Source organism: Chiloscyllium plagiosum, chromosome 16, assembly GCF_004010195.1.
Source record: "Chiloscyllium plagiosum isolate BGI_BamShark_2017 chromosome 16, ASM401019v2, whole genome shotgun sequence".
Lineage (NCBI taxonomy): Eukaryota > Metazoa > Chordata > Chondrichthyes > Orectolobiformes > Hemiscylliidae > Chiloscyllium > Chiloscyllium plagiosum.
The window spans coordinates 39,545,321-39,566,540 of NC_057725.1; the positions used below are offsets into that span (position 1 = coordinate 39,545,321).

Here is a 21,220-nt window from a genome sequence, read left to right on the forward strand (position 1 = left end):
CTGAGATACAAGCTATGAGACTAGACAGGTTTGAGGTTCAGAAGGAGGAGGTGTTAGCAATCCTGGTAAATATGAAAATAGATAAGTCCCTTGTGCTGGATGGGATTTATCCTAGGATTCTCTGGGAAGCTAGGGAGGAGATTGCAGAGCCTTTGGTTTTGATCTATATGTCATAATTGTCTACAGGAATAGTGCCAGAAGGGGAATAGAGACAATGTTTGGCAATTATAGACCCAGGAGCCTTACTTCAGATGTGGGTAAAGTGTTGGCAAGGATTATAAGAGATAGAATTTATAATTATTTAAAGGAATAATTTGATTAGGGATAATCAAAACGGTTTTGTGAAGGGTAAGTCATGACTCACAAACCTTACTGAGCTCTTTGAAAAGGTGACCAAACAGGTGGATAAGGGTAAAGTGGGTGATGTGGTGTGTATGGATTTCAGTAAGCGTTTGATAAGGTTCCCCATGGTAGGACATTGCAGAAAATATGGAGGCATGGGATTGAGGGTGATTTCGCATTTTGGATCTGAAATTGGCCAGCTGTAAGAAGACAGAGGGTAGTGGTTGATGGAAAGTGTTCATCCTGGAGTTCAGTTACTAATTGTGTGCCGCAAGGATCTGTTTTGGAGCCATTGCTGTTTGTCATTTTTATAAATCACCTGGATGAGGGCATAGAAGGATGGGTTAGTAAATTTGCGGATGACACCAAGGTCGGTAGAGTTGTGGATAGTGCCGAAGGATGTTGCAGGTAACAGAGGGATATAGATAAGCTGCAGAGCTGGACTGAGAGGTGGCAAATTGAGTTTAATGCAGAAAAAGTGAGAGGTGATTCACTTTGGAAGGAGTAACAGGAATACGGAGTACTGGCTAATGGTAAGATTCTTGGTAGTGTGGATGAGCAGAAGATCTCGTTATCCACATGATTAGATCCCTGAAAGTTGCTACCCAAGTTGATAGGTTTGTTAAGAAGGCATATGGTGTGTTAGCATTTATTGGAAGAGGGAATGTGTTTCGGAGCCATGAGGTCATGTTGCAGATGTACAAAAGACTGATGGGGCCGCACTTGGAGTATTGCGTACAGTTCTGGTCACCGCATCATAGGAAAGATGTGGAAGCATTGTAGATTTACCAGTATGTTGCCTGGTATTCGAGGGAAGGTCTTATGAGGAAAGGCTGAGGGACATGAGGCTGTTTTTGTTAGAGAGAAGAAGGTTGAGAGGTGACTTAATAGAGACATTCAAGATGATCAGAAGATTAAATAGGGTGAACAGTGAGAGCCTTTTACCTCATATGGTGATGGCTTGCATGAGGGGACATAGCTTTAAATTGAGAGCTGATAGATATAGGACAGATGTCAGAGGTAGGTTCTTTACTCAGAGAGTAGTGGGGGTGTGGAATGCACTGACTGCAACAGTCATAGACTCACCAACTTTAAGGGCATTTAAATGGTCACTGGATAAATACATGAATGAGAATGAAATAGTGTAGGTTAGATGGGCTTCAGAATGGTTTCACAGATAGGTACAACATTGGGGGCTGAAGGCCCCGTACTGCGCTGTAATGTTCTAAGTTCTATGTTGTAAGATAGAGGACAGGAAGGAGAGAGAGTGCTCCATGGCTTAATGTAAAGATAATAATCTCTCCATCAATGTCAGCAAAACGAAGGTGCTGGCCATCAAATTAATGAAGCAGAGTGGAGGGCACACTCCTGTCTGCATCAATGGTTCTGAGATCGAGATGGTCAACAACATTAAGTTCCTAAGAGTGACGATCAGCAACAATCTATCCTGGTCCACTCACATTGACATCACAAAAAAGTACAACCAAGCCTTTAATTCCTCAGGAGCCTAAGGAACTTCAGCATGTCCATAATGACTCTTAAAAATCTTTTATAGATGCACCATAGAAGACATCCTATCTGGATGCATCACAGCACGGTATGGCAACTGCCCTTCCCAAGACCACAAGAAACTACAGAGAGTTCTGAACATAGCCCAGTCCATCGTACAAACCAGCCTCCCATCCACAGACTTTATCTATACTCCTGCTGCTTCAGGAAAGCAACCAACATAATCAATGACTCCTCCCATCACGGTTATATTCTCCTCCACCCTCTTCCATCAAGCAGAAGATATAAAAGTTTGAATACACGTATGAACAGATTCAAGAATAGCTTCTTCCCAGCTGTTATTGGACTTTTGAATGGCCCTCTTAAATGTTAATGTTGATCTTTCTCTGCACTTTCTTGGCAGCTGTAACACTGTATCCTGTGCTCTGTTGTGTTACCCTAATGCACATGTATAGTATGATCTGCCTATAAAGCATTTAAGACAGCACTTTTCACTGTACCTCAGTACACGTGACAGAAATAAATCATATCATCTCAGCATCCTCCTAAGGTCTCTAAGCATCACAAATGCCAATCTTCAGTCAATTCCATTCACTCCATGTAACATCAAGAAACAGCTGAAGCATCAGATATTGTAAAGTGCCATGACAACATCCTGACAATAATACAGAAAGCCTCAGCTCCATAATTAGCTGTGCCCCTAACCATACTGTTCTTCCAGCTCCCAACGAGCATCTACCCTGCAATATGGGAAATTACCCAGGTATGACGTGACCACAATAAGCAGGATTATTAATTACCAATTAATTACCAACCCAGTCTATTTTCAATCATCAGCCAAGTGATGGAATTGATCATCAACAGTACTATTTCAGCAGCACTTGTTCAGTAATATGTACTTTTTAAAATCAAACTGTTCAGATATGTTGTCACACATCTCTGGTGCAGGTGGCTCAGTTTTGATTCCACTAAGGCCACTCAGCTCCTGATGATTACTGCCTTGGTCCAAATATGAACAAGTGCACCATACTCCTGAGAAGAGAGACTGCCCTTGATGTCAAGGCAACATTTGACAAAGTATGGCATTAAAAATCCCTTCCTTAGAGAACTGCAGTCAAAGGAAAACAGGAAGAATATTCTCCACAGGAGTCAAACCCAGTACAAAGAGACCGGTTGTAGTTGATGGAGATAAATCTCCCAATCCTGTGTCATTACCAAAGAAATTCCTCAGAAGAGTGTCCCAGACCCAGCATTTTTAGCTGCTTTATTAATTATCTTTCTCCCATCGTACTGTTAGAGATGGGGATAGTCACATATGCTTGCATGCGGTCCATAGGAACAAGACATGGACAACAACCAGGCTTGGGTTCAGAAATGTTAAGTAGCATTCACACCATACACCATACACGCACCAGCCAATAACTATGTCAAACAAGAGAGAATCCTATCAACTCCCCTCATCATCCACATACATTACCATCACTGAACCTCTTGCTTTTGGCATTCTGGGGTGACCATTTACAAGGAACTGGAGTCGCTATATAATTACTGTGGCTACACAAGTTCAAAGGCTATCACGCTATGGCCAATAATTCATCTCCAAACTCCCCAAAGCTTATCCTTCACTTACAAGGCATAAGTAAGAATTGAGATAGAATGGTCTCCATTTGCCTGGAGGACTGCATTCCAACAACACTCAAGATGACTTAAACCGTACAAGACAAAGCATGGCTAATTAAATGTTATCCCTCCACTACTTTTAACACTCACTGTGTTTATCACTGATACATAGTGGCAACAGAGTGTATCATTTACAAGAGTGCAGCAACTTATCCAGGCTTCTTCAACAGCAGTTTCCAGATCTCCAATCTCGACCAACTAGGAGGAAAGAGCAACAGACACAGGGCAACACCACCAACTGCAAGTTCCCCTCCAAGCCACAACCATCTTGAGTTTGACATCACCACTCCTTCACTATTGTTGGGTCAAAATACTGCTGTGGGTGGACCTATAAACCCATATACTATACTTTATCAGCAGTTCATGAAAGCAGCTCAGGCTCACCTATATACGGCAATTAGGGATGGTCAATAAAGGCTGAATAAGACACAGCTCTGCCATCCTGGGAACAAATCATACAAGCAGTAAGCTCTTATGCGTATTTTCATAAATAGGTCCTAAGCCATTTGCTCACTGTGCAAGATTCACAATGAAAGCTTTCATGTTGAATAATGGCTACCCTGACAGAGTATTGTTTACTGTGCAATGGGCATACTCATCAAGCAAAAGGCTGCTTTTTTTGGAAAGGTAAGGTATATCAAAACATTGAGCAACAGGTAAATTTAACTGTTTGAAGCTGCTACTTTGCAGTAGCAACATGCCTGGTATTTTCCATTGACAAGATGCTGTCACCAAGCCAAAATGACATTTGCTGTTTATGCAAATAAATAACATGATAAATAAATTTTATGCAGATGTAACTGGTGGATTGTATCATACAGCTTATACCTTTGGCTGTATGAAATAGACAGAATATTGACCATACTCAACCAGTCTGATTACAAAATTCATCATTATATGTAATTCCCTGATTGTCTAGAAATTGTTATCCAATCCCAAGTGTACTAAGATCATTAGACCTTTCCAGGACAAAGGAAAATATCCAAACGTTACTTTTTTTTAAAAAGTTAGACGAGACTGCTGGGACAAAATTTGCATTCTCCATGGAAATAGCTCAACCAGAATCGACTTGCCAACCAACTCACAGATTTTCTTGCATGCAATATAAATTGTTGCTGCCTTTGTGATTTACTATTCTTGCATGTGTCCTGATAAGTGCAGGATGAACAGCTTCAACAGCACATTACATTTTTCAACAATACTTGTTACCTTAAGCAACTATTTATTAAGTTTGAAGCTGCTGTTGGAGTTGTTGGTGAAGAGCCTGGCTTTGCTGTTGATGGCTTATGTTGTGGGTACCTACTCTCTACAAATGCTTAAGAGCGGTTGATCACAAATACCTTGTCCAGGGTTGTTTTTCCCCAGCATAATGGGATCCAATTACAGGCTTGGAGATTGGCTTTAAGAATGTCATTGTATTAGATTGTAGGGACCGACCTAGGGTGTGGATTCTCATGCTCAACTGACTACAGAATACCATCCCATAGTGTGCAGGAACACTACATACACAACAATATGGCCAACTTAGCAAGGTTGAACTCAAATAAATGCTCTCATATCAATCAACGTCCTGCAAAAACATTGGTATTAGAGATCTTGTTCTGTTATTTGATGTTGCAGATAGATCTGAAGCATGAAAAGTGGAATACTTCCAGTTACTCTATTTGATCCAGGAAGGTTGTTAATGCCTCACAGCAGTACATATGTTCAGGGAACCACTGCCTGGGAATTTTAATCTTTGGTTTTTAGACAAGTCCATTCTCTCTTCAAAGCCTGCTTTTGCCAGACAATGTGTCATTTTAACATCTCATGTGGAATTTTTGGTGAGATAATCAAAAATAGCAAAACTCCTAAACTGAGTTGAGGTGGTGTACTATTCATTATGACCTTGGGATCTTGCAGTTTGGAGAAAGAATTTAAATTTTACAAATTCTCTCTTTCTAAACTTACTGCATGGCTCAAGATTTCTGAGGTTTAGACAAAGCAGTCAACAAGCAACTATATGCTGTTCAGTGTGCTAGATACTATAGTCATCAGCAAACAAGAGTCCAGTTAGTAGCTCCTCTGTGATCATGTGTGAGATCTGAGCCTTCGCAAGTTGAAGAGGTTGCAGTCTGTCCCAAATTAAAATGTGAAGTTTAGATCTTTGAATATGCATAAAATGGCTGAAAAAATAGATGGCAAACAGATCTGCTTCTATTATGCAGCATTACTTCATGTCATTGATGACAGGAAAAGCATCCGATGAGACACCTGTGAGTATCACACTCCATGCATGCTATTGAGATGAGTAGATGACCTGATTTTCATTTCAGAACAACACTTATTTGTACACTAAACAAAAGCAAAATACTGTGAACGCCAGAAATCTGAAATAAAAACAGGAAGTGCTGGGAAATTGCGCAGGTCTGCTAACATCTGTGCAGACAAACAGACTGTTCATTTCTTTCCACAGTTGCTGCTGGGCTTGCCAAGTTTGTTTACGTTTGTACAGCATTTTCCATAGGCAACTGGAACTACTTTACTTGCAATGGATTAAACCTTGATTTTGATTTTAAAAGCCACACAACTGAAAAAAAATCAATTCACTCTAAACCCACTCAGTTCCGAAGAAGGCATATCAGGCTCAAAATGTTAACTTTGCTTCATCCCCACAAATGCTGCTGGACTTGCTGACTTTCTTCAGAATTTTCTGTTTTCATTTCAATATGAATTAAAGTTTTTTTTTCAATCTGAACCTTACTGCTAAGGCAATATTTGCTGTCCAGCTGAGTTGGTGAGATCCACTAGTTTAACACTGTCAGCCTAGATGACCACTGATGTGGGAAATGGCAAAATATATATTGTTACTCTCCTAAGATTTTTCTTGGGGAAGAGTGGGAGGATATTTACTGTGCATACTTCCACGATAATGTGGTCAAGTGTGCTTGAGGCACAGTAGTGTGCAAAACAGTTAATGTTCCATTTCCCCAGACCAACATCTCTTGGCTTATCAAACAAAACAATTTGAGGGGAAAACAAATGTTTTTAAAAATATGAATATTTTCCTTGATTCACATCTTTACATAATGCAGTTTATCATCAGGAAGATGAGGAGCTATCCATATTCAACTCACAGAATGCACTTGGAGCAAAAGAATATAGATACCCATTTCCTCTGGTTTTGACAATGTTTGAGCAAAATTAGAAATTGCAGTGGATCAAACTCAGGAAAATTTCAGTATCAGTCAAATTTAGCTATCCAGGTAAATGGATCTCAACATGTTTTGGTAATCTATATTTAGAGTACCTTGGCTAAAAGCAAGTATCTTTCACCCAATTATTCCTGTGGTCAAATGCAAGCGAAACAAAAAATGGTCCACTGAGAAAAGAAATGAAATAGAATTCAAACATTGGGTACCATATGGTCTCCTTACCTGCTGCATCTATGGTAGTACACTTCTGATACATTGATGTACGGAGCGTTGGCGTTCTAACATTCAAAGTTCTGATTTTGTCAACTCGGGCATCAAATACCTTTAAGATTTGGTCTTTGTCATCGTCATCATGGCACATTATTTTGTTGTCAATGAATGAAGCAAACATTTGTGTTTCAAGGAATCTGGACAGGAATGGCAGGTAAGGTTCAGGCTGGTCTGAAAGGAAAGAAGCCTGTGAAGAAAGAATAGGAGAATGACTCAACAAAAGACAACAGTTTAACATAGAAGCAATGAGATGCCTAATGATATAAATTTGGTCTGGAGATACACAATGTGAAGTTGCTGAAGTATGACTTGAATCCATTTCCTTCTGATGCAATGTGTTGTCACTGAGTCAAGGCTGCCACTTTAATTTAGTTAAAAATCACACAACACCTGGTTATAGTCCAACAGGTTTAATTGGAAGCACTCTATAGGGTTCCAACCTCTTTTCATTCATGCACATCTCCCCACCCCCTCACCCCCCAATTTATTCCCTGCATCTATCTCTGCTTGAATACTGTGCTTGATCTTAACTCCCTATGGTTGCATTAAAATTACTGATAAAAATTCCATTATGCCAGAAAACAGTGCCCAAATTAATTTTCTTCTTACTCCCCAGGAATTGATGCTACCTAAAACAATGAGGTAACACATTTAAGTATTCAGATGTAGCGATGCTCCGAAAGCTAGTGTGCTTCCAATTAAACCTGTTGGACTATAACCTGGTGTTGTGTGATTTTTAACTTTGTGCACCCCAGTCCAACACCGGCATCTCCGAATCATGACTTTAATTTAGGTGAGCTTTTTATTTTAAAACATACAAAAGAAAAGATAGAGAGAGACATTATTAAGGGTGTAATTCTAAAACTGAAGCAAGTAAAGTAAGAAATGCTTCAGGGTGGCAGGAAGGGTTGGGCGGTAAATCTGCACAAGTTGTTGAAGGCATCGGAGCAAGATGAGAAAACACTGAAGAATGCCTGTAGGATGCTGATAAGATTTAATTAAAAATTGTATAAAAAAACTGATTTGATATCCAATTGGATTACAGCATCAAAGCTGAGCCTTGCACTTGAGGAAGGGTGTAATGATTTTAGAGAGGATGCAGAAAAAATTCCAAAGAATGTTTCTAGTGATGAAGGGCTTCAGATGTACAGAGCAGAGGTTGTTCTCCTCAGTAACTGAAAGAATATTAGATTTTAAAAGTTTAACAGGAGATCAAAGGTCAGAAATAAAGGAGCAGGAAAATTTTGGAGAATCAAAAACTGCAAAACGGGGATAGATCATAAAGCACCAGCATTTAAAGAGTGACATCAGTGTGACATAGTTGGAAAGGTGACACAAGAGGGAAGGTTTTAGATTCTTGCTGTAGATTTTGGGGTAGGAAGAGACCTGTACAAGCTGATGAGTTACATTAAGTTACATTTTAACAGATCAGGGACCAACACCCTTACAGCTAGTGCTATTGGTGGCAATGGGAGGTGAATATTTAAAACTAACTTGGCAGGGTTTGAGAACCAAGATTTACCATGAGAAGGGAAAAATATGATGCTCAGAGAATTTGGAGAGACAGGTAACACTGGCATAAGAAAAAGGAAGGTATTAACTGTGGTCAATCTCAAATGTGAGGCCCCACACAAGAGGTTAGTATATAAAATAAGAGCGTATGGGTTTAGGGAATATAAACAGTCATGGGCTGAGAACTGGTTAATAGTCAAAAGACAGAAAAAGGAATAAATGGATCATTTTCAAGTTGGAAAGCTATGATTAGTGGGACATCCGAAGAGTCAATGCTTGACACTAGTTATTCAATGATTTGGGATGAAATGTCATTTTCCAAGTTAACGGATGACACAAATCAAGATGGAAGTGAGATGTACAGTACGGAAACAGACCCTTCAGTCCAACTTATCCATGCCAACCAGATATCTAGTCCATTTGCCAGCATTTGGCCCATATCCCTCCAAACCCTTCCTATTCATATATCAATCCAATACCTTTTAAATGTTGTAATTGTACTAACCTTCACCACTTCCTCTGGCAGCTTATTCCATGCATGCACCACCTTCTGCATGAAGTTGCTCCTTAGCTCCCATTTAAATCTTTCCCCTCTCACCTTAAACCTATACTTTCTAGTTTTGGCTTCTCCCACCTTGGGAAAAAGACTTTATCTATTGACCCTATCATACCCCTCATAGTTTTAAAAATCTCTGTAAAGTCACCCCTCAGCCTTCAACGCTCCAGGGAAAACAGCCCCAGCCTACTCACCCTCTCCCTACAGCTCAAATCCTCCAACCCTGGCAACATCCTTGTAAATCTTTTCTGAACCCTTTCAAGTTTCACAACATCTTTCTTACAGCAGGGAGACCAGAATTGCATACAGTATTCCAAAAGTAACCTACCCAATGTCCTGTACAGCCACAACATGACCTCTTAACTCCTTTATTCAGTGTACTGACCAATAAAGGAAAGTATACTAGACGCCTTCTTCAATATCCTATCCGAGACTCGACTTTCAAGGAACTATGAACCTGCTCCCCAAGGTCTTTTTGTTCAGCAATACTCCCCAGGACCTTACCATTAAGTGTATACGTCCTGCCCTGATTTGCCTTTCCAAAATGCAGCACTTCACATTTATCTAAATTAAATTCCATCTACCACTTCTCGGCCCATTGGCCCATCAGATCAAGATCCCATTGTATTCTAAGATAACATTTTTTGCTGTCCACTATACCTGTAAATTTGGGGACATCTGCAAACTTAATACCATACCTCCTATGTTCACATCTAAATCATTTATATAAATGAAGAAAAGCAGTGGAGACAGCACCAATCCTTGTGGCACACGAATGGTCACCGGTGTCCAGTCTGAAAAGCAGCCCTTCACAACAATCCTCTGTCTTTTACCTTCAAGCCAGTTCTGTATTCAAATGGCTAGTTCGAATTGTATTCCACGTGATCTAACCTTGCTAACCAGTCTGCCATGAGGAATCTTATCAAATGCCTTACTGAAGTCCATATAGAACACATCCACCACTCTGCCCTCATCAATCCACTTCGTTATTTCTTCAAAAATGTCAATCAAGTTAGTGAGTCACAATTTCCCACACACAAAGCCACGTTGACTATCCCTAATCAGTCCTTGCCTTTCCAAATACAGGTAAATCCTGTCCCTCAAGAGTTCCTCCAACACCACCAATTTCAGGCTCATTGGTCAACAGTTCCCTGGTATTTCCTTACCACTTTGCTTAAATAGTGATAGCACATTAGCCAACTTCCAGTCTTCCAGCACCTCACCTTTGGCTATCGATGATACAAATATCACAGCAAGGGGCCTAGCAATCATTTCCCAAGCTTCCCGCGAGTTTTTGGGCACACTTAATCAGGTACTGGAATCTATCCACCTTTGTGCTTTTTAAGACATCCAGCACCACCTCCTTGGTAACATGGACATTTTTCAAGATTATGTCATTTATTTCCCCATGTTCTACACCTTTCATATCCTTCTCCGCTGTAAACACTGATGCAAAATACTCATTTAGTGTCTCCCCACCTCTTGCGGCTCCATATATACGTGGCCTTGCTGATCTTTAAGGGGTCTTATTCTTTCCCTAGCCCTAGTTACTCTTTTGCCCTTAAATGTATTTGTAGAATCCCTTTGGATTCTCCTTAACCCTATTTGCAAGAGCTATCTCATGTCCCCTTTCTCCACTCCTGATTTCCTCTTAAGTATATTCCATCTGCCTTTAAGGATTCACTTGATTTCTGCTGTCTATACCTGACATATGCTTCCTGCTTTTCCTTGACCAAAACCTCAATTTCTCTAGTCATCTAACATTCCCTATATCTAAGAACCTTACCCTTCACCCTAACAGGAACATCATGCCTCTGGGCTGTCATTATCTCATTTTTGAAGGCTCCCCATTTTCAATCCGTTTACCTGCAAATATCTGTCCCCATTTAACTTTTGAAAATTTTTGCCTCATACCATCAAAATTGGTCTTCCTCCAATTTAGAAATCTATATTTTAGATCTGGTCTAACCTATTCCATAACTATTTTAAAACTAATAGAATTATGGTAGTTGGCCCCAAAGTGCTCCCCCACTGACACTTCAGTCACTTGCCCTGCCTTATTTCCCAAGAGTAGATCAAATTTTGCATCTTCTCTAGTTGGTACATCCACATACTGAATCAGAAGTTTTCTTGTAGACCCTTAACATTTCCATCCAAGCCCTTAACATTATGGCAGTCCTAATCTATGTTTGGTATGTTAAAATACCCTGCCATGACTATCCTATTATTCTTACAGATCATGGAGATCTCCTTTGCACATTTGTATCTCAGTTTCTTACTGACCACTGGTAGTGGTGGTGGTTGGTGGGGGAGGGGGGAGGTGTTGTTTATACTTCAATCCCACAAGATGATCATCCATTTCTCATTTCCATGCAAATAACTTCCCTGAATGTATTCCCAGGAATATCCTCCCTAAGTACAGCTGTAATGTTATCCCTAATCAAAAATGCCACTCTCCCTCTTCTTGTGCATCCCCCACCTCCTTTCTCTCCTTCCCATGGCATCTATATCCTGGAAGTATGACTTGAATCCATATCCTTCTGATGCAATGTGTTGTCACTGAGTCAAGGCTGCCTTTTTAATTTAGTTAAAAATCACACAACACCTGGTTACAGTCCAACAGCTTAGCATCTCCAAATTTTCATGAAGTATCTTCTCACAACAATCATAGCAATTACAGAGACATGGCTCAGGGGTGGACAGGACTGGCAGCTGAGGAATTGGGCTGCATGAACAAGTTGGGCTGAAGGGCCTCTTTTCATACTATAAACCTCGATGACTCTCCCTCAACTTCTCCCTTCATCTGAAGCTTGGTGACTCTCATGTTGAACAACCACCAGTCATCTCTCCTAATGAATTATGGCTGTTCACCATGTATTCCCTTGCCTTGTTTATTCTGCATCACCTTAACATTGACAGGATTCAATTCCATTTATCTCTGACCATCACGTTTATATCCTCTTGTAATCTGAGGCTATTTTCCTCATTATTTATCATTCCGCCAATTTTTGTATCATCCATGAACTTACCAATCGATCCTCCTACTTTCAAGTCGAAATCATTTATGTATGTACCACAAACAGCAAGGATCCCAACACTGATCCTTGTGGAACCCCACTGAATGCAGACTGCCACTAAAAAAAAACACCTGTCGGCCAGTTTCTAATCACACATAAAAATAGCATTTGTGAACTCAAATAACCTGAGCTCCAGCCACTGGCTTGGGCTGTTTGGAACTGGTTCATCTCAGAGGAAAACAAGGGAAATGACATAAGGTATAAATTCCTGCTTGGTGTAAGAGTGTGAGGTAATGCTAACGGTGTCCTTGGGCCAGAGCCTATAATGACACAGGCTTAGCAGATGAGCCAGAACCAATGAGATTAGATTAGATTCCCTATAGAATGGAAACAGGCCCTTCATCCCAATAAGTCCACAATGACCATCTGAAGAGTAACCCACCCAGACCCATTCACCTACATTTACCCCTGACTAATGCACCTAACACTACTGGCAATTTAGCATGGCCAATCCACCTGACCTGCACATCTTTGGATTGTGGGAGAATACCAGAGCACCCGGAGGAAACCCACGTAAACATGGGGAGAATGTGCAAACTCCCCATAGACTGTCGCCCAAGAATCAAACCCGTATCCCTGGCGCTGTGAGGCAGCAGTGCTAACCAGTGAGCCCGTTTAGTGGCATAAAGTACAATTAAGACATTGTAGTTCAGGAAGAGAAGGAAAAAGTATAAAAATGAAGGATTTAGGGCAAGTAGCCAGTAGAAACTCTGGAGATCAGATTCGCTGAAGTGGAGAACCCTACTCTGGAAGTGGAGAGACTACATCAAGGACATGAAAAATTGCCTGGCTAGTGTGAACTCGTATTCTTGAGTATAAGCTTTTATTTTATGTGACTGTTCAGGGAATATCTAAGAAACCTAGTGGATCGGCGCAGAGATTTTAGTTTTGTATGAATTACATGCCTGCTTTTAACCTTTTCTTAACCAAATGATGTCAATGAATGTCTGTTTTAACTAAATAAAGTTAGTTGATACAGATTTGACTCTTTTCCTCTTTGTGCTAAGCCAGTAACAGTCTTCAAGGGTGGTAACCAAGCAACACATCTTTCGACTACCACCTTCTACTTCTTGTCACTCAGCCAATTCTGAACTGAGTTAGCCAAATTTCCTTAGATACCATGGACGCTGACCTTCGCTATTTGTCACCCATCTAACTTGTCAAAAGCCTTGCTGAAGTAGAAGTAAACTACATCAAATGTATTCTCATCTACACACCTGGTCACCTCTTTCAAAAATTCAATCAAGTTAATCAGATATGACCTCCCCTAGTGAGGTGTCCAAAACGTTGGAGAAATTGTTATGCATAGTGTTAGGTACATCAGTCAGGGGGAATGGGTCTGGGTGGGTTACTCTTCGAAGAGTCGGTGTGGACCTATTGGGCCGAAGGGCCTGTTTCCATACTGTAAGAAACCTGATCTAATCTAAGCAGAAGTACTGAGTACTTAGAGTCATAGAGATGTACAGCACGGAATCAGACCCTTCGGTCCAACTCGTCCATGCTGACCAGCTATCCCACCTGCCAGCACCTGGTCTATTATCCCTCCAAACCCTTCCTATTCATATACCCATTCAAATGTCTTTTAAATGTTGCAATTGTACTAGTCTTCACCACTTCCTTTGGCAGCTCATTCCATACACGTACCATCCTCTGCGTGAAAAGGTTGCCCCTTAGGTCTCTTTTATATCTTTCCCCCCTCACACTAAACCTATGCCCTCTAGTTTTATCCATGCCCCTCATGATTTTGTAAACGTCCCAGATAGAAGCTTAACATCGAGCACACTCAAAACAGTGATTGATAGATTTCTGAAGACAAACTATATCAAAGGATATAGAAATAGCACAGGAAAGTGTGATTGAGATATTGTTGATCAGCTATGATCTAATTTAGTGGCCCAACATCCGCAATAGGTTGAATGGTCTATTCTTGTGCTTATATTCCCATGTGGAGCTGATAAGATTTAGAGCATTTCGTCACTCAGAGGATGGCGAATCTTTGGAATTCCTTGTTCAAGAGACTTTTGGAGATTCAGTCAGTTATTCAGTACATTCAAGATTGTGACTGACAGATTTCTCCTTAAAAACAGCGTTAGGTGAAGGGGTAAATGTAGGGGAATGGGTCTGAGTGGGTTGCTCTTCGGAGGGTCGGTGTGGACTTGTTGGGTCGAAGGGCCGGTTTCCGCACTGTAAATAATCTAATCTAATCTAATCCAAAAAAAGTCAGGGATAATGCAAGAAAACGGTATTGTAGATCAGCCATGATCTCTCTAAATGATGTAGCAGGCTTGAAGGAATAAATTACCTATTCCTGCTCCAATTTTTTAATGTTCTAATTAATGCAATAAGATCTAAATTACGTTTACAGTGCATATATTTAAACGCGTGAAGCTTATAAACAAAGCAGGTGAGTAGATGGCAGACAATAACATGGGAATATGATATTGCAGTTATATCAGGTATGAAACTCAAAAAGGGAAGAACTGGGCATTAAGTATTCAAGAATAAAATTGTTCAGAATATAGAAGGAATGAAAGAGAGGTGAAGTGATGGCAGGTTGACACCACCCTGTAGCTGAACACTAACTCCCCCTCCCACTCCACCAAAGACACACAGGTTCTGGGCCTCCTGCATCGCCAAACCCTAACCACCCGACGCCTGGAAGAACAATGTCTCATCTTCTGTCTTGAATCCTGCAACCACACGGGATAAATGTAGATTTCACCAGCTTCCCCATTTCCCCTCAACTGAACCTATCCCAGCGCCCCACCCGCCCCCCCCAACCCCGTACGCACCCGCCTCCTCTCCGGAGCAGCTGGACTGGACACTAACAACAAGACTGCTACAATTGCCGTTGTGGGTTAAGTCTCCAAATAGCGCGTACTAGAACTCCAGGGAAAGTGCGGGGAGAGACAGAGAGGGTGGGCAGTCAGTCATTTGGAGACAGTGCCTGTTTAATCACAGAAAACAAAAGACACGATCACTGTTGGAAACACGTCTTTGATGCAATGTTTCCATCGGGACCTCCAGATCTCCTTCGGATAATCGATTTTTGGATAATTGGTATTCGGATAATCGAGGTTCCTCTGTAATTATAGTCAGTCATGGTTTGGACATACTGTGACACACCGTGTTGCTGTGTTGGTCAGAATGTCAGTGAACCATTAAGAGACATGCTCATTACTTTGTCATAGCATGTGGACCTGAGGTTATAAAGGTCACAGATACCATCTTAACTCCGATTACTTGAAGCTTGACGTTATTGAAAGCCTACTACTCCTTGTAATCGAAAAGCCTAATATTAGCTTAAACAGTGATGTGCTTGTGAATATCATATTTGTACATATTAGTTATCTGTAATAAATATTGAATTCTTTAAAACCACATTATTCTTGTCCAGTTTCTTATGTTGAAAGGGGATAACATTAGCATTGCTTCTAAGTAAAATGTGCTGATATCCATTAGTGTGCTATAGGTGTTCTGCAACTAGTGGTTACTGCAGAACTGAAATGCATTACCAGTCCTGAAAATTATACTTTAATCTAATTTCACAAGTTTATTTTGATGTTTATTTCAGTGTCCCTTTATGGGGATATTAATTAGTTCATTAGTTTAATCCTTCTTAAGATTTCTCAAATGAGAATAAAAGAGACACTAGGGTTGGGCGATCCAAGATGGCGGCGATCTAATAGGTCTGTCCTGCTGAGCTCTGCACCATAACCCATGCAAGGTGGTGCTTTTACCCTCCCTTTATTAGATATTTTGGCAAAAATTGGCGATTTTATGTCCCAAAAAACTTTGTGCCTTAGTCATCTTCCCTGATCGCCAAAACTAAGGGAAAAGGACCACACGGATTGCAACAAGCAGGGCATTCAACAGGCACGTCTACAGCCGCAGTGTCAACCTCTATGGACGTTTCTTTGGACCTACTTGCGCAACAGAGCCTGGTCTCGGAGTTCGTGAAACTCCGAGAGAAGATCAATTCAGCAATGGAGGAGACCCGGATCAGGCTGGAACCGATCTCAGCCATGCTGCAAAAGCATTAGCAGGAGATCCAGCGTCTCAGGTAGCATGTAGAGGAGGTGGAGCAGTGGACCGGTGCTTCAGAGACCACGGCAGAATCCTCAGTGGTTTGGGTCCAGGCCCTGGAGAGGCAGGTACAGTCCTTAGAGGAGCAGGTTGACGACCTCGAAAATCATCTTATTGGGCTGCCGGAACGGGAGGAAGAAACCCATCTAGTCAGCTTTCTGAAGCAATGGCTCCCACAGTTCCTAACACTGGAAGTCGAGGCGGGCCCAGTACGAGTCGAGTGGGCCCACCGGGTTGCAGTGTGCAAGCCTGGATCGGACCAGTGCCCTCGCCCGGTCATAGTGCAACTACAGCACTATACAGATAAGCAAATGGTGTTGGCAGCTGCCAGAGCACTGGGGAAGAATCCACAGGCCCTGATCTACAAGGGGTCAAAATTACATTTTTCAAGACTTTTCTGTAGTTTGATCCGCAAGAGGAAGACCTTCGATGAAGTAAAGAAGAGACTGAGAGACTTGAATATTCAGTATTCTGTAAGGTACCCAGCAGTTTTACATTTTAGCCAAGGAGGGTCCGTGCACAATTTTGATTTGTCAGTAAAGTCAAAGTACTTCCTGGAAACTATAAAATAGACTGGTTGGTTCAAGAAATATGGACAATCGTGTTTCCTTTGTTTCTCTGTTGTCTACATTGTTTACCTGATTTTGTTCTTTTAATATATGGGGTCCTTTTTTCTCTTCTTTCTCCCCTCCCATTGTCATTATTCCCCTGCCTTTTTCCCCTTTTCCTCTGTCTTGGTTTGGGATGGGGTTGTTTGGGGGGCTGGGGTTTTTAAATCAGTAATGATTCGGGTCAGGTTGAATGCCCACTTTTAATTTTCTTGTTATAAGCCACATGCATTCTTTACTTTGTTTTGCCTGGGTTTGGAGCAAGGCTTCAACTAGGAGCCATGGAGGTGTCAGTAGGTAGTGTGAGTGCCCCCTGTGGGCAAGGGGGAAAGTCTCCTCCGATTTGTTTCATATGTTGGTTCATTATAGGAATAGTTTTTAGAAGCTTTGCATTGACAGTTTTTGTAGTGGTATTTTCTAGTTTACACGAATATTTTACTGTTTCCACTCGGCACATTATGAGTGGGGGTCTTCCTCTCGGGGGATCATGGGCTGTTTCAGATGGTTATGGTTAATTGTTTGTTTAAATGGTGCACCTGGAATATGAAGGGGAGTTATTAATTAATTAAGAGAAAGAAGATACTTTAGAGTCTTAGAAAAGAAAGGGTTGATGTTGCCCTGTTGCAAGATTAGATTAGATTCCCTACAGTATGGAAGCAGGCCCTTCGGCCCAACAGGTCCGCACCAACCCTCTGAAGAGTAACCCACCAGACCCATTTCCCTCTGACTAATGCACCTAACACTATGGGCAATTTAGTTTGGCCAATTCTCCTGTCCTGCACATCTTTGGATTGTGGGAGGAAACCGGAGCAGCCGGAGGAAACCCACGCAGACAAGGGCAGAATGTGTAAACTCCACATAAGGAGCATTTAAAGTTACAGCAAGGAGGGTTCGGCTGGATGTTTTTCTCATCTTTTAATTCTAAAAACAGGAGAGTAGCTATACTCATTCAGAAGAATCTTCTATGTCAGCTGTTAGACCAAATTAAGGACAAATATGGGTGGTTTGTGATCCTCAAAGGTTTAATACGAGGAGTACGGGATTTTGAATGTTTATTGCCCCCCGGCACACCTCCTCAAATTTTTCCAGGTTGATGGGCCTTGGAGCACACCACCAGATTATAGAGGGAGACTTCATTCGTCTTATAAACCCCGAGATAGTCAGGATGCTCAGGGGTATTGCAGGCACCTCCCCACAATCCAAACAACTGGTGGACCTGAGTAGGGAGTTGGGGCTAGTGATTTGTGGAGATGTCTTCTCCCTGAGGGTAGAGACTTTACCTTCTTCTCCAACCCACACAAGGAATGACATATCTTTTTCTCCACCGACCTTTTTGGATTCAGTGCTGTCCTGTAGAATTGGGAACATAGCTATTTCTGACCATGCGGCAGTGTATCTGGAGGTTAAGGCCAGAAGCAATGAGACAAGCTTGCAGCATTGGCGTATGGATCCTTTTCTCCTGAAGGACAGTAAATTTATTGAGTACTTTTCATGGGAATTTAAAATTTTTTGGAATATTAATTTGGGTACAGCCAGTAATCCGTGGGTGCTCTGGAAGACTGCCAAGGCCTTTGCAAGGGGTTTGATTATTTCTTACTCAGCAACCTGGAAGTGACAGGGGAAAGAGCAGCCGGGTATGCTTGAGGCCCAGTTGAAGGCAGCCAAGACGGCATACTTTGATAGGCCGTCTGTGACCAAGTTGTAGCAGATTACAGTTCTCAGGGCTGCTCTGAACTCTGTACTCACTCGGACAGCAAAGTGGGAGATCTCTTTTGCGAAAGAGAAGTTATTTGAGTATGGTGATAAGCTGGGTAGATACCTGGCATATCTGGTCAGGAAGGAAAGTGCCCCCAATCTATTTCATCCATCAGAGAGTGTGCTGGTACTCTTACTTGCGATTCCAAAAAAATTAATGCAGCATTTAGGAAATTCTATTCTGATGTTATGAAGATGTGGATGTATTTTAAAGGAGTTAAAAGCAGCAGAACTACCGGACACAGCACCAAATGTTCTCAATAAAGGAACAATGTGACACTTGGTCAAACAACTCTATTAGCTTGTTACCTGTAGACAAAAATAAATTCAAATTCAGCCAAACAGTTTAAATTATACACCAAAAAATATCAAACTCCAATCCAGTTTGAATTGAGTATATTGAAAATCTTAAAAGCCAATGACATAATCCAATGCTTTGGGGGTGTAAGACCGGGAAAATTGAATAGTTGAGAGGAGAACTGACAAGCCCAACATGTAAACAGACTGCCTGAAAAATAGCTCTCTCAAAAATGTACCTTTTTAATCAGTAACATGTGACGCAGAAATTCCTAGGAAAACTAAGAGACAACATGGGAAGATTCGAATAGAAGAATGAAAACAGCCTGGTTTTGATATAAGTAGTATGGTTTTGTAAATCTTAATTGGGAGTTTTATCGGACTAGTATTACAGAAGGGAAGGTAAAATATAGGTTAGAGGAAGAAATGTAAATAGTTGTGAGTTAATTATTCTCTGTATACTTTAAGAAATAAAGTTGTTAATTTTTACTTTAATTAATTCTTGGCTACTTGATTTTTTACAGATTACTGCATGTGATAAATCTTGGCTGTGTTGCTGGTTTTAAATTAAGCAGAAGGATTTACCCTGTGTCATAACACTGAGTTGTACAGGTCAGAGGGCTGTGAGGACAGGTTGGTAAAGATGTAGTTCTTTTCAAGAACTTGGACCTCCCAGGTGTAATTACAGAGCAGGCGTCCCTTTTGAATGCCCTTCTAACAATCCAAGAGATAGGGGAGGCAGGGAGGCAGCTCCAAAGTGGTAAAGCGCCCAGACCAAATGGATTTCAGAGTGAGTTTTATAAAGAGTTAATAAACATGTTGGTCAGGTCAATGTTGCACATGTACAATTATTCATACAAGGAGTCAGGAATTCTCTTCAGGAATGAGGCTGGGAGCCTTGGGGGTGGAGAGATAAATGGGAGGGGGGTGGGGCTAGGGACAAGGTAGCTGGGAGTGCAATAGGTGGATGGAGGTGAGGGTAAAGGTGATAGGTCAGAGAGGAGGGTGAAGCGGATAGGTGGGAAGGAAGATTGGGAGGTGGGACAGGTCATGAGGGCAGTGCTGAGCTGGAAGGTTGGAATGAGGATAAGGTGGGGGTTGGTGAAATCAACTCCACCACCCAGTGGATGAACATTTCAGCGCCCACCTCGACCATGACCTCACACCCTATCACAAAAGAAAAGGTCATTCCTGAAGAAGGGCTCCAGTCCAAAACATCGATTTTCCTGCTCTCAGATGCTGCCAGACCTGCTGTGCTTTTCCAGCAACACACTCTCAATTATTCGTACAGTCAGGACTGCCTCCCGTTCTCTCTGAGAGAAGCTAATCTCTCCCTTATTCTCAACGGAAAAGCCTCAGAGGACTGTGCTTTATACAGGCGCATATCACTGTTTTTTTTTATAGATATTTTTATTAGAAATTTAACATTTTTACAAGTTTACAAAAATAAACAAAACTCTCAGATATAAACATTGATATACAATTAGCTCAAATATACAATAGCCAAAATTTGACAAAAAAAACAAAACAACAAAAAAAACGAAAAGAAAAAAAAACAAACAAACAAAACTCAACTATCTACTAATCTAACCTACAACTAACCAGAGTGTATATTTAAGTCTCTTACATGCTCGGGATGTGTTAACATCAGATATGATAAAACCCGTATTCGTGCGGGATTCCTCCCCCGAGGGGCCGCGGACCAGCCAGGTCTGTAGTCCCAATTAAATAAAAGCCCTTGTTAGGATAGCCGAAATATCTGTATTTATGTAATTCAAAAAGGGCTGCCATATTTTATAAAATAATTCGGTCTTTCGGTGCACCATATTTGTAAGGAAGTCAAGGGGAATACATTCCATAATTAATCTGTGCCAATTTGAAAGTCCAGGGGGGCCCTCAGCCGCCCAGTTCACCAAAATATTTTTCCTTGCACAGAAAGAAAGAATAGAAAATAGTCCCTTCCCGTACGTGTCCAGGGAGGGAAAGTTCGAAAAGCCCAAAAGGAGAGATACAGGGTCCACTTTAATTTCCGTTCCTAAAATTTCTATCAGGGTACTTGCTACTTTAGTCCAATATCCACGGATCTTATGACAGGTCCATAAGCAATGTACAAGAGTGCCCACCTCTATTTTGCATTTAGGACACATTGGAGATGCTCCTGCCTTAAATTTTGCCAATCGAACCGGTGCTATATGGGCCCTATGAAGTATCTTCAGCTGGATAGCCTGGGTTCTGTTACAAATAGAAATTCTTCCAGCATTTTCCCAGATATCATTCCACGTTTCTGTGGAGATTTCTAGTCCCAGATCCTGAACCCATGTTTTAAGCAGATTA

The 21,220-nt window shown here is 41.3% G+C and overlaps 1 protein-coding gene across 5 annotated transcripts in view; it reads right to left on the bottom strand.

Moving 5' to 3' along the window:
* Positions 1-21,220, bottom strand: part of LOC122557812 (DENN domain-containing protein 5A-like) — a 264,214-nt gene that overhangs the window by 108,893 nt on the left and 134,101 nt on the right. For all 5 annotated transcript variants that reach the window (XM_043705881.1, XM_043705880.1, XM_043705882.1 and 2 more), the window contains one exon: positions 6,948-7,182. In XM_043705881.1, coding sequence (XP_043561816.1) covers positions 6,948-7,182 — 235 coding nt within the window. The remainder of the gene's footprint in view (positions 1-6,947; positions 7,183-21,220) is intronic.